Here is a 12,404-nt window from a genome sequence, read left to right as displayed (position 1 = left end):
CCTGACCCACTAATGACTCGAGAGCCAGGAGTCAGGGCAGGTAGGAAATGGGTGGTGTTTTGCTAGCATGGTGTGGAAAATACCCAGGAATTCCATACATGCCACTGGGCGACTGCCACCTGGACGGGGCTTGGTTCTGCTTATACGTCTACTTCACTTTTTGCAGTGGGAGTTTCTGGATTGCAGGGTTTCCCCTCTACAAAATCAACGGAATCAAATCCTTTCCCAAAATCAGATGACTGACATTGCTAGAGATCTACATCATTTCACGTGAATATCTATGCAAAGGAGAGAAGACCTAGCTTGTTTTCAGCATGTTTCCTCTGCATGTGCCAATGCACAGAAAGGAAGCCTCCTCCAAAAATGAAGAAAGACAAAGGGATATGCAGGTCCCAAGTGATCACAGTTCTATCCAAACACACTTGTAAAGTCACATAAAGGAAAACTTCAAATTTTATCACCGTGCCTGAGAGTCAACTTGGAAATTAGCGCCCTTTTGATCCTTATAAAGCTCTAAATATTTTCCACAAATGTTCCAAGATCTTTCAAAATAATATGAATCTGTTTCATCTGGTGGTGCCCACTTCAACAATGATCATTACCTCCCAAATGAATGAGTTCTGGTCAAAGGCGGAGCCAAAGCACAACATAGATACTTCTCTAGAGAGACTGAGTGTGGGAATGACCCCAACTTCTCTCCAAGAGGCTCCGTCACCATGTGAGACAACAATGTGCTCTCCCGAAATCTCCCAAACCTCGTCTGTAGAAATCGCGTGTGCTTGCAGATCTTATAAAACCGAAATAGAGATTATCACGAATAAGGAAAGCTCAGTAGGTAGCTTATGAGAATTAGAATCCTACCTGTATGAGCTGAAACAATGCACATAGCATTTTAGCATTTCTGAGGCTTTGTTTCTTAACTTTTCAACATAACGGTAATAATTATATGGTTGGAAGAACCAATACGGACAATGATGCCTAGTACCTACGGTGTTAACTATGAGCCAGTCACTTTCTTCAGCACTCTACCTAGGTTAAGTCATTAAATTCAAAGAACCTTAGGAGGTGGGTATCAATGCACTTTTTAAATCCCTGTTTCACGGAGGAGGAAACTGAGACACAACAATGCTGAAAGCTGCCCAAGGGTGACAGGGCAAAGCCAGCATTCGAACCTAGGCAGTGTGACTCCAGAGCCCGAAGTCCAGAGTGTGTCCATCCTCTTTCTGTGCCTTCTTCACAATGAGGGGCAGAACCTCACGGGTCCCTGGGCATGAGGTCCTGAGGACAGAATACCATTTCTGTAGTAATCCAGCTAAGACTCTGGAATCTAAACCTAATCGTGAGGAAATGTCAAAGAAAGCCCAATGAGAGATACTCCATTTTAAATAAAGGTGAGGGATGACGGTATTCTTCAGAAACATCGATGTAATAAAAGACCAAGGCTGAGAACTGTTTCAGATTAGACACCAAAGAGACACGACAATTAAATGCAACATGGGACCCCAGCCTGGATCTGGCCCCGGAGGGAATGCTATAAATGACATTGGATGGATGTGGACGATGGGTTTGGGAAAAGTAAGCATTCTCTCAGTTTTCAGTGTATTCAAGGTGACAGCTGCTGTAGGATTATGCAAGAGAAAGGCCTTATTCCTAGGGAATACGCACTGAAGTGGTTAGGGGTCATAGATGCATGCCAAATGCTATTTGTAAATTAGTCTTGGTTTTAAAACAGAACATGGGTATATATGCACATTTGTGAACGTACGTGTGTATACATGTATGTTATACGTGAATGCATGTGTGTGCACATATGTACGTATGCAGAAAAATGTGTATATATATTTAGGTGTGAAGAGAGCACAAATATTGAAGGAAGTGGGGCAAAATGCTAACAATTGGTTAAACTGCCTGAAGCGTATATGGGTGGTTTTGTACTAAACAATTTCAAAAACTGTTTCCAGGTAAGAAGTGAATTAAGTTAATTGCCAATTGGTTTACAAAAGCATCCATGTTGATTTTGCTACTATTAATATATATTTACACTAAATAAAACATTACATAGATCTGATATTCACCTAGACACTTAAAAAGCTGTTAATAACAAGTTGTCTCTGGGGAGTGGGATCCTGAAGTTTGTCCTACTATATATTTCTTCTATAATTTCCAAGCTTCTATAATGAATCAATGTCACCTTCACATTCAGAAAAAAGAAATGTGCATCACACTTGACACCCATAGGCTGCTTACCTACAAGAATAGCCTCTTTTAAATGTTAAAGTGTTTTTACATTTTCTAACTCAAGATCATCCATTATCATTAAGCAACTCTTAAAACTCGTAAATTCTTGCCATATCGTTTTGATACGTGATTGAAGGACAGAGTAAAAATGCAATTTCCATGTTTATTAGGTACCAGAAACTATGCTACATTCTTCAAACTGTCTTACAGTCCTCACCGCAACCCTACAAGGTTACAAGAGGAAGGTGAAAACCGGGTGGCATCATTGGCGACAAAGCTGCACTTTGGAGAGGTTCCATCACTTTGTTCAAGAGCACATGTCCTGTCAAGGGCACAGCTGAGTTCCAAATCCAAGTTTGTCTAACCTCAGAAACCCACGCTGTCTCTCCTGCTGGCTCCCCACAGGTGCTCGATGAAAGTCTGTCGCGTCTATGTGGCCAGATAATGCCTTCAACTGCAGAACTGGTTAGTAAGTTCAAAAACAAAATTCCAAGGCAAATAGCCGCTGTCTGGATACCCCGTTTAATTTTTAAGGCAAATAACCCATCCGACAACTGCCCAATTTCCCACCTCACGTGTATGTAAACAGTAACTGCTGACATTCGCTGAGCTTGGTGCCACCCTCTGCTCCAGGAGCCGCACCTCTTCTATTCCCTGCGCACCCAGGGATGCAGGCCTGGTTAGTATCCTGTCTTTACGGAGGAGAAAGCTGAGGCACAGAGAAATAAAACGCCGCCCAAGGTCGTAACTAGTAAAGTGACCAAGCCAAAATTACGGCCTTACACAGCATCACTCCAGATCCCGTGCTCCTAACCACTTTCATATGCTTCCTTCCCAGGCTACTCATGCTTAATATATGAAACTATAATGCTATAAATACCACTTATAAAGCTATCAATCTAGGTTAACTGGCTGAAAGGCCAGCTATAAAGAGTCTGAATTCCAAAATACCTTAAATTCTGCAAGCTTGTTGCTGCCACACCCCACCCTCTGGCCACTAGTGTAGTGTGTAATGAGCTGTAGGTGTATTCTTTGCCAAGATCTTCAAAAGCAGAAACAATATTTTATACTTCCAATGGAGTGACCAAGACCGAAGCAAGCTCTCTTTGTAAGTGAATTAATGCCATGAAGACTAGTTCACAGCATCATTTCCCTTTCTGAAAAGCCATATGGCACAGGGGCGGGCCCAGCGGTGGGAAATCGACCACCACTGAACGGACAAGTTCATTTCTCCAAGTTCTTCTCTGTTAAAATGTTTAAAAGGTTGTTCTGAAGTGGAGATAGTGTAAATAAAGTACCTGAGATACACTAGGTACACCATAAAAATAGTTTTTCTTGTTCCTCAAACCTTACGCCTGTTCCAATTGACAATGTTTTGGGGGCATTCTGGGCCCAAACACCTGTTGACTAGGTGCAAGTGTCGGTAAGTATCCTTTTGCCTCCTGACCATAGGATCCCCCTAGATCCCACTGTACATCCCACTGGCGCTCTCGCCAGTGTGCAGGGCAGGGGAAGAATTCGGTATTATGCAGGGAGTAGCTCAGCCGAGTCACATATTCAGGCAGACAGTGCTTGTGCAGGTCACTAGCACGAGAAGAGAGGAGAACTGTAGGTGGAACTGCTACTTGGCCCCGGCAAATTATTGCCCATGGGAACGCAAGTCCTGTGCTCCAAGTCTTTTCTGAGAAGTAGGAATTCCAGGGTTTGGGGGGGGGGGGGGGACATCTTTCTATTTTTAGGAATGTACAAGAGAAACCACTCCCCTAACAACACACACGTGCACATCGCAGTCTCCAAGCACAAACAGCCAAGATGCACAGTAATGCGATCTCCCACGTGTACTTGAGCACCTCGTCTTTTCCCTTAGGCTTGTTTTACTTCTAAAATTATGGGGGCGCCTGGGTGGCTCAGTCTCGATCTCACGGCTCACGAGTTCAAGCCCCGCGTCGGGCTCTGTGCTGACAGCTCGGAGCCTGGAGCCTGCTTCTGATTCTGTGTCTCCCTCTCTCTCTGCCCCTCCCCTGCTCGCGCGCTCGCTCCCAAAAATAAACTTAAAAAAAAAAATCTTTTAACTGAAATTATGTGTGCATATGTACATACACAGTAACACATAGTAGCAGATAGCTGTTAGGACTACATTTGTCCCACCAACTGTCCCCTGGCCTGCAGCTTCAGCAGCGGCAAGGCCTTTGGTAGGTATTAGTGTCAGAATTTCAATTGTAGCGTAAGCAGCAACAGAAACACAGATCTAAGCTGATACAGTGGAGTGTGTTAGTTCATGAACATATACACACAAGTATATGAAGAGGATACCCTACTTCAAAGCGTGGGGACTTCTGAATAAGACATTTTAGGTGAATGAGAAATATTCTAAGTAAAAAACACTTATGTCACATTTTAAAACAGACAAAACACACTACGTAACAGATTATTACATACACATATGTAGTAAAATCTATGCACGGACAACGACGATACACACAAACCTCATGCTAGTGGCCTGACAAAGGAAAATGTGCTCAGAGAAGGGTATAAAGGAGATTTCAGTTCTTATTTTTGAGGACTTGCTCCTTAAAAAAAAAAAAAACAAAAACAAACAAAAAAAACCACACCTAAATGGGAAAACGAAACCTGGGGAAAACTTCATAATGATTAACAGTAAAATCAAAGCAAAAGGTAACAGCATTCTGCAGCCACAACAGCCCCTCCGATCCCCACACTCCAAGATGGGGAACACATTACATGAACATAAAATCCCATGATCTATTGGCATCTGCAGTGTACCTTTCTGGAGTTAAGAGATCAAGAGGTGGATGGGAAGGATTATTTACACATTTAAGTAGTTTAAAACACCATTTGTTGGAAACATTTATACCATTTATTACCTCAACTAAATGCAAAGATGTCACAAGACTTGTTCTCAGTAACAGGAGCAGTCTCTTACTACATCGCTATGCAAACATGATTAACACAAATTTTTGCACTTCTGGCCTATGTTCCAATATACTCAACCCCCTGAAATTCCCATTCCACCCACAACTTACCTTACAAAAGAACCACTTTACCCAATTAACGTTACAGTTCTTATTAAGACACTGCCTCACTGCAGTAAAATCTAAGAAATCATGGTTTCTTACATATATTAAAACATATATAATGAAATTCCCCAAAGGACAAATTCCATGCGAGTCGCAAAATGCAACAGCATTTTTCCCTTGGGGAGACAATTCACTTACTTGATACATTAAACATGTCATTAAATATGATCATTAAACTTTTAAGCGAAAATCTAAAGTTTACTTCAGTAAAATTATAAACTTTGCTTGATAGTGAAAAGGCATCGAAATACTTTGCAACAAAACTTTCCTTTGATTTCTCACAAGTTGGAATTTCTCAAGTGAAATATTTCCCTAAGTTTAAAGTGGCATGATACACCCCTCATATATTTACCTACATATTACACATTTAAGGATATACTTTTAGATTAACGTAGCACACAAAAACCAAGTTTGCCCCCTCCCAAACCGTATTAACACCATTCTGTAACTCCTACCAGACCTCTACTCCTTGAAACAAGAAAGTACTAAAATGAGGAATTCTTATTGCTCAAGTATGTAAAAGTTTTCAATCACTTACAATTTCAACTCTCCGTAACACTTTCTTAGAATTTAGGTGTAACTTCTCTCCCTCAAAAAAATGTGTATTTTTCCTCAAGTCTTAAATATCGGTATTACTTGGCACCCTTTGTTCCTTGTAGAACAGTATTAAGAATTTACACCATGATGTCAAAATTCAGATACTTTAATGATTAAACCTTTTTTTTTTTTAATGTTTATTTTTGAGAGAGAGAAACAGAGCATGAGCAGGGGAGGGGCAGAGAGAGAGGGAGACACAGAATCCAAAGGCAGGCTTCAGGCTCTGAGCTGTCAGCACAGAGCCCGACGTGGGGCTCAAACCCCATGGACCACGAGATCATGACCTAAGCCAAAGTTGGGGCGCTTAACCGACTGAGACACCCAGGCACCGCTATAATGGTTAAATCTTAAAAGACCACTCCAGCCTTGGTTACATAACCCTTCTTTAACACACTAATAAGGATCTGAGTGACGATTAAATGAGTTGACATAAAATACCTGGCACATACTTGTAAGAACCTTGAAAACCAGCTCATGCTTTGAGAAATATCTGACAGGCAAAATACATTTCTTAGGTGAGTAAAGATAATCACTTGGGTTGTCAGCAAAGTGGTAATTAAAAGTGAATCCCATAAAATTTCTCACTTTTGCAGATGGCTCACATTTATCTACAAAACATTTGCTTGTGTTTTAACAATCCTAACTTTTACAGATAGCTCTGGAATTAAGCAATACCTAAAGGTGACTCCTGCAACTTACTTTTTTAAGATTAATATACAAAGAATGCTGAAAATGCAATTTCCCCATACTGTAAGACTTAAGTCTCACATAAACTTAATTTGTATCTGGCTTTGGCATTTAAAAGCCTATATAAAGCAGTTGTCTGGTTGCAGATTAAAATGACTAGAGCTAAAAACAAATGACCATGCCAGGTCACCACTCCAGGCCAATTATCTATCACTGGACGTACTGTTCAAGCATCAGTATCTTTATTTTTTTAAGCTTCTCACATGAGTTAATGTACTACTGGAGCTGAATACCAATGGTAAAAACAGAATGAATAGTTATCTTAACAGTTCCCTGCACCTTCTTTCAAGATGGGTGTTAATACAAAGGAACTGGAAAATAAGAAACAGAGTTCTACAACAAAAGAAATGAGGTAAGTAGGAGGATGTGCCTAACTAGAAAGGGAACCCACCTGACCAATCAAGCTTTCCATCATACATAAAATGTTCATAACCTTATGGCCAAGAACGTGATTGTAAACATAAAGCAATTTTGCAATCACTTCTACTTGGTTTTCAATACACTACAGAGAAATGATTAAGGGAAAGCACGGGATACAAAATTGTATGTATGATGATTATGCCTAAAGGGCTTAATTAATACTACAGGGAAATAAATGTTCACACAAATCGATGCTGCTGGATGGCAGGATTTGCCATGACTTTTTACAATTTATTTTCCAAATTCCCTAAAATGAACATATTATTTCTATAGTCAGAAACGTAGGAAGATAAAATTTCCTTTTTTTAAGGACAGATGTTCAAACTTCTTCACACCAACCTCCATCAGGCTGAGCAATCCCAAGAGGCCACTGTTCCTGCACAGAACTCTCCAGGAGCATGGCTTCTAATAACAGCGGGCTATCAAATATAGAACTGAAAAACCCAGCTGTTCCCACTTCCCACTAAAAAGTACTTTACCTCTAGGCCACTAAGCAAAAGACGATATGCCATCAGAACTCAAGCGCCAGTGAGAGACGGACTATTACTATGTAACAGAACATACACATACAAACCATCATAATCTGTTGAAATGAAATTCCTTTTTTTTTCTTTTGTTTCTTGGAAAGGAAAACGACACTTCACCCCGTCTTTAAACAGTTTATTTATTCACGCAATAGTTTGAGTTCTTTTGAAAGCTAGAAAATAAAGATCATTTACCTTCTTAGTTGGTTGTTTTTCCACACGGTAAACATTGATCTTTCCCTCTCATAAAGGTTAATTTTTAAAAACCTATGCACACACCAAAGTCACTGAATAGGAATGTGCAAAGCTCTAGGAAAATCATCACTTGAATGTTTTCAAAGTACCCTGGTAAGAACTTTGTGTTTATCTTGATAAAACTTGGTTTTCAAAGGGGTGTATTTTGAATGATTAAAATCCAAAAGAAATCCCCAAAGCAGATAGTATCAGTTTTAAGAGAACTTCTTAGTTAAGATACTTGAAGGAGAAAGTAAAATTATTTTGACCAGAATTTTTTTTTTTTTTGAAATTAACACATACTTTTTTTCCAAGTGTCATCGCTTTTTTTTTTAAGAGGTAACAAACCACACACTCAGAATACAATTCTTAAATATGTTTCTTGTAAATACAAGAACGGGCAGAGTTAAGGTACATTAGTTATAGAAAGAATGAAATAAGGTAGTGCATTTAGCGTCACATATGAACTTAAGGCCTTAGTTACTTGACTGTGATTTCAATGTTAGCAACAGATTTCCCTCATGCTTACATACACAAGTAAGCAGGCAGACAAAGCAAAAATTTCTAAACATGTAAGGAGTGAAGACAAACAATTTAATCTATGTATTATCAGTCAATTAATACAGTTGGAGTCTTTCAAAGTAACTGTTGGTAGTAAAATAATCTGATCACATTTGATACAGCAATTAAAAAGAGTAGAAATGAAGTCTTCTATACAACAAGAGCATCTCCCGACATGTAAAGCGGTTAAAAAGCCCATGTATACTTTATTTTGCAGATGCTGCCCAGACTACAATCTACCCCAGAATCAACCTTTGCAGAATGCATTCTGTAAAATGCCTATCTAAAAATACATTCTATTTCACAGTATTCATTCCCGGGGGGGGGGATTTCTAACCAAAACACTAAAACCAAACATATACATGAGACTATTCAACAGTAGCCTGGAATACAATTTTATGATGGGAAATTTCACATACGTTTATCAAATAGCATCTTATGTTTGTAATTTCAGTCATGTCAAATTAGGACAAATTTCTTTCTGCAAAGTTACCAGAAAAGACACTAGAGTCAGGAGAGCAGATTTCTAGTTCCAGCCCTGCCTCTACCTACATGAGACACAGGACAAGTTCCCTTAATTCTCAGAAAGGCCTCAGATTCCACGACTATAAAACAAAGGGGCTGAAATAAATGAGTTCTAAGGAGCATTCCCATAAAACGGGATTTTGCTAAATTTTTGAGAATTTAAATTTTTAAAAAAATTATACCTATGAAATATTAAGCTTAGTACTTATCACCAATAATGCTGATTACATAGAGAGCTTTAAGCCATGGAAGTACTGATTCTGCATGTATGGGACAAAATGCAACACGTTTCGTGAGCATGCTTTTCCAGTTATCAGAAAGGGAGGGAAATTTTACAGTGACTAGAAAGGGTTGGAACAACAATGGAAGCATTACCTGTAGTAGCATGCTAGTGATGGACAGGCATTACTTGTGTTTTTAGTAACTTTTGCACACAAGCAAGAGGTTTTCTAAAAGATACCATAGAGCACAATGACACAATACATGTGACCTGACAAATTCAAAACATACTTGAAATGAAAAGGCCAACCAAAATACTTCAAGGGAACATTTCACTCGTTTATAAAATGTAGACAGAGACCTGGGCCTAACATACTTCATTGTACCACATCAAGTCCCAAAGTCCAATTGCCCTTTCAGAAAGAAGTGCATCTTTTACAAAACTAACACATATTTTCAAGAATCAAGACCCACTTGTGACAGACTGCACTCAGTAGAAAACCCGAATATACTGTCTCTGGTTCCAAAGTTTTCTATGCTAGCACAAGTGAAATTAATGAATACGTAAGACTAAGTGCATGAAAGTATCATACCTTAAAATGCATATTTACACTGAAAATGTGTTTCACATTGACAGGTAGATTTGCAAAGGATAAAGTCATTTTCCACAAAGAAAATTCCCAAGGCTTGCTTCGTAATTCCAAATTTCCATAACAGAAATTTCCTCTTGATGTCAGATTGGACAGGAAAAACAGCTACTTTTAACTATTATTATGAAATGTCCTAAAATAAAAGTAATTATTAGGCTGGTTAAAAAGCACTTGACGAGAACCACGAAGAATTAGTCTTCCTTGAGAAGACACTAGAAGAAACTGTTAAGAATGGGATAAATCAAATGCAACAGAGCCACAAGGCACATACATATAAACTGACTAAAATTACAGTATTTTTATTCTCATGGGTTTCCTTATTTTATATTATCTTGAAGACAAACTGATTGTAATCTTCCAAAATACCAAAAGTAGCTTGAAATGTTATCAATTCCTTTCCTTAACAGAATGAGGACTTTTAACTACAAATACTGTAATATATGAAAGGGTTTCAATACAAGATAAAATTATGCATCATAAACTTCAAATTACCACACAGTGGACTCCCTGGTATCCCCACCTAATGACACGACACACAAACAAGCTATCGAGCAAGAATCTGTTAACAGTTTTATTTTTTTTTATGTTAAATACCATGGGACAGGATCGTAAGGATGAAAAACTCAGTCAACAACTGCCTCACAAGGGATAAGAAAAATTCTGCCATGATATTAGCAAAGGTAAAGGAGAAAATTTACACTGTAAGAGGCACCATTTCCCCATAGAATACCTCTTGGCATTTCCTGAATGAGTGGGATTAGCAATCTAAATAAATCATATTTCAAGAGGTAACAGCAACAGATAAAATTTAAAGGGATTATTAAAATAACATTTACAAGACTCTGAACAATTCTTGAACTCTTATTAAAACCACAAAGAAAGAACAATTCTTTATTTATGAATTTCATAAAGGACTGAATGTGCAACTGACATCTGCTAGTGATGATCTGGTAATATACAATTTGTCCAGGAGCCGAACAGTTTGTTTTATTGTGTTGTCTAACCGTAAGAGATCATTAAAGGCAAAGCCTATATGACGCTGTATACACACAAAAAAAAAAAAAAAATAAAAAAAAAAAAAAAAAAAAAGGTCACCGTGGGCCATACTACCAGTGAAATGGTAGGTAAACAAATCTTTTTCTGGTCAAGAGAAAAAAAAAGAAATAGCACTCTGCATGCTTCACTCTACAAGATGAACTTCCCTAGAAAGAACCCGATGAAAATGGCTGCAATTACGACAAGAAGGGAAGGAAGAGGACTGGCGACATTATCTCTGAAGGATGCAGCTGAGGTGGATCCAGGTTTATCCGAATGTGCTACCTTTCTGAGCCTTAAGCCTTCATCCTAGAAAAAAACATACGCACAAAAAGAGGTTTTAAAAACAAGTATGCACACGGTAAAACTGCCGAACTAAAAATCTATGGGCAGAAAGCAGATCAGTGTGCACGTGGCTGGGATGGGAACAGGGATTAACCACACTAACCAGCATTAAGAAGACTTTCTAGGGTGATTTTAAAAACTAGAGCTGAAAATTGTACTCCTAACAAACTGAAAAATCAGGTACAGCTATATTTATACAGAAGGAAAACACCCTGCTAAAATGTACTAATACAAGTAAGGAAGAGTTCTGTGCATGCACTGATTTCCGTGGTGGCCCATAGTATTTTTACACTGGATACCAAAGACCATCAGGAACAAAGCTGTGGTGTGACAGGTTTATGGACACACTGCAACCAGGGCATCCACACAGCAGAGGCACAGGGACTATCTGGCCAAAAGAAAAGGCAGGATTTTACAAGATTTGGAGGAAGAGGGAATTTCAGGATAAAACTTAAGTAACAAGTGTTTTGATAAACTCAAAGCAGGAGGCCCCTGTGTCAGCACTGGGTCTTGACTACAAAGGAGACACCAATCCTGCTTCCTCAGAAACAACAAACTACAACAGCTACGGAATGTTGTATATAGAACCCACCCCCTCTTTTGACACCGTGCCCCTAGATCTGGAGAGAAAGGCTGCTTCCCTGTGTCAAAGTGACTCAGATCCTCTAGGCAAGAGTGGGTCGCTTGGTTCTTACTGATATGATTTCACACAGCAATGTTTTCTGACAGTATGATTTTAGGGGACAAGGTTTCTCAGTAAGAAAGCAGAAGTCACTCAAAGTAGGAAGTTGTTAGGACCCTTTACCGGCCACAGTGTGACCTTGGGAAAAATACTGATATCTGTTACCTAGGCAACTGACTTTATCTGTGTCCATCATCCCAGCCAGATGAATGACAGGGCAGATTTTTACTTCCTTAGTGCAAGCTAATTTTTCTTTTCTCACATTGATTTCTCTAGTATGCTTACTAATACCAAGTAAAAGAGTCCACCTCAGCTCATACTGTTTTATGGGCAATTAGTAGATTCTCTGAGGGTTTGTGGGATTTTTTTTTTTGTCTTATGTTCATTAGTCCTGTGTGAAGAGAACAATGATTCTCAAACCTGGCACGAACTTTAGAGAATCCTCCTAGTGATTCTGATTTCCTAGGTCTGGGGAGGGCCTAGACATACGTATTTTTAAAAAGCGCTAAGAGAGTCAGATGCACAGCCT

At 39.1% G+C, this 12,404-nt stretch overlaps 1 protein-coding gene across 2 annotated transcripts in view; it reads right to left on the bottom strand.

The window, feature by feature from the left end:
• Positions 1-10,370: 10,370 nt before the first annotated feature.
• The window catches only part of VAPA (VAMP associated protein A), a 44,898-nt gene continuing 42,864 nt past the window's right edge, over positions 10,371-12,404 (bottom strand). For both annotated transcript variants that reach the window (XM_049620435.1, XM_049620436.1), the window contains one exon: positions 10,371-11,157. In XM_049620435.1, the coding sequence (XP_049476392.1) occupies positions 10,999-11,157 (159 nt within the window). In that variant the 3' untranslated portion in view covers positions 10,371-10,998. The remainder of the gene's footprint in view (positions 11,158-12,404) is intronic.

Source organism: Panthera uncia (assembly GCF_023721935.1).
Source record: "Panthera uncia isolate 11264 chromosome D3 unlocalized genomic scaffold, Puncia_PCG_1.0 HiC_scaffold_8, whole genome shotgun sequence".
Classification (NCBI taxonomy): domain Eukaryota; kingdom Metazoa; phylum Chordata; class Mammalia; order Carnivora; family Felidae; genus Panthera; species Panthera uncia.
This window is presented reverse-complemented; position numbering and strand designations above follow the sequence as displayed.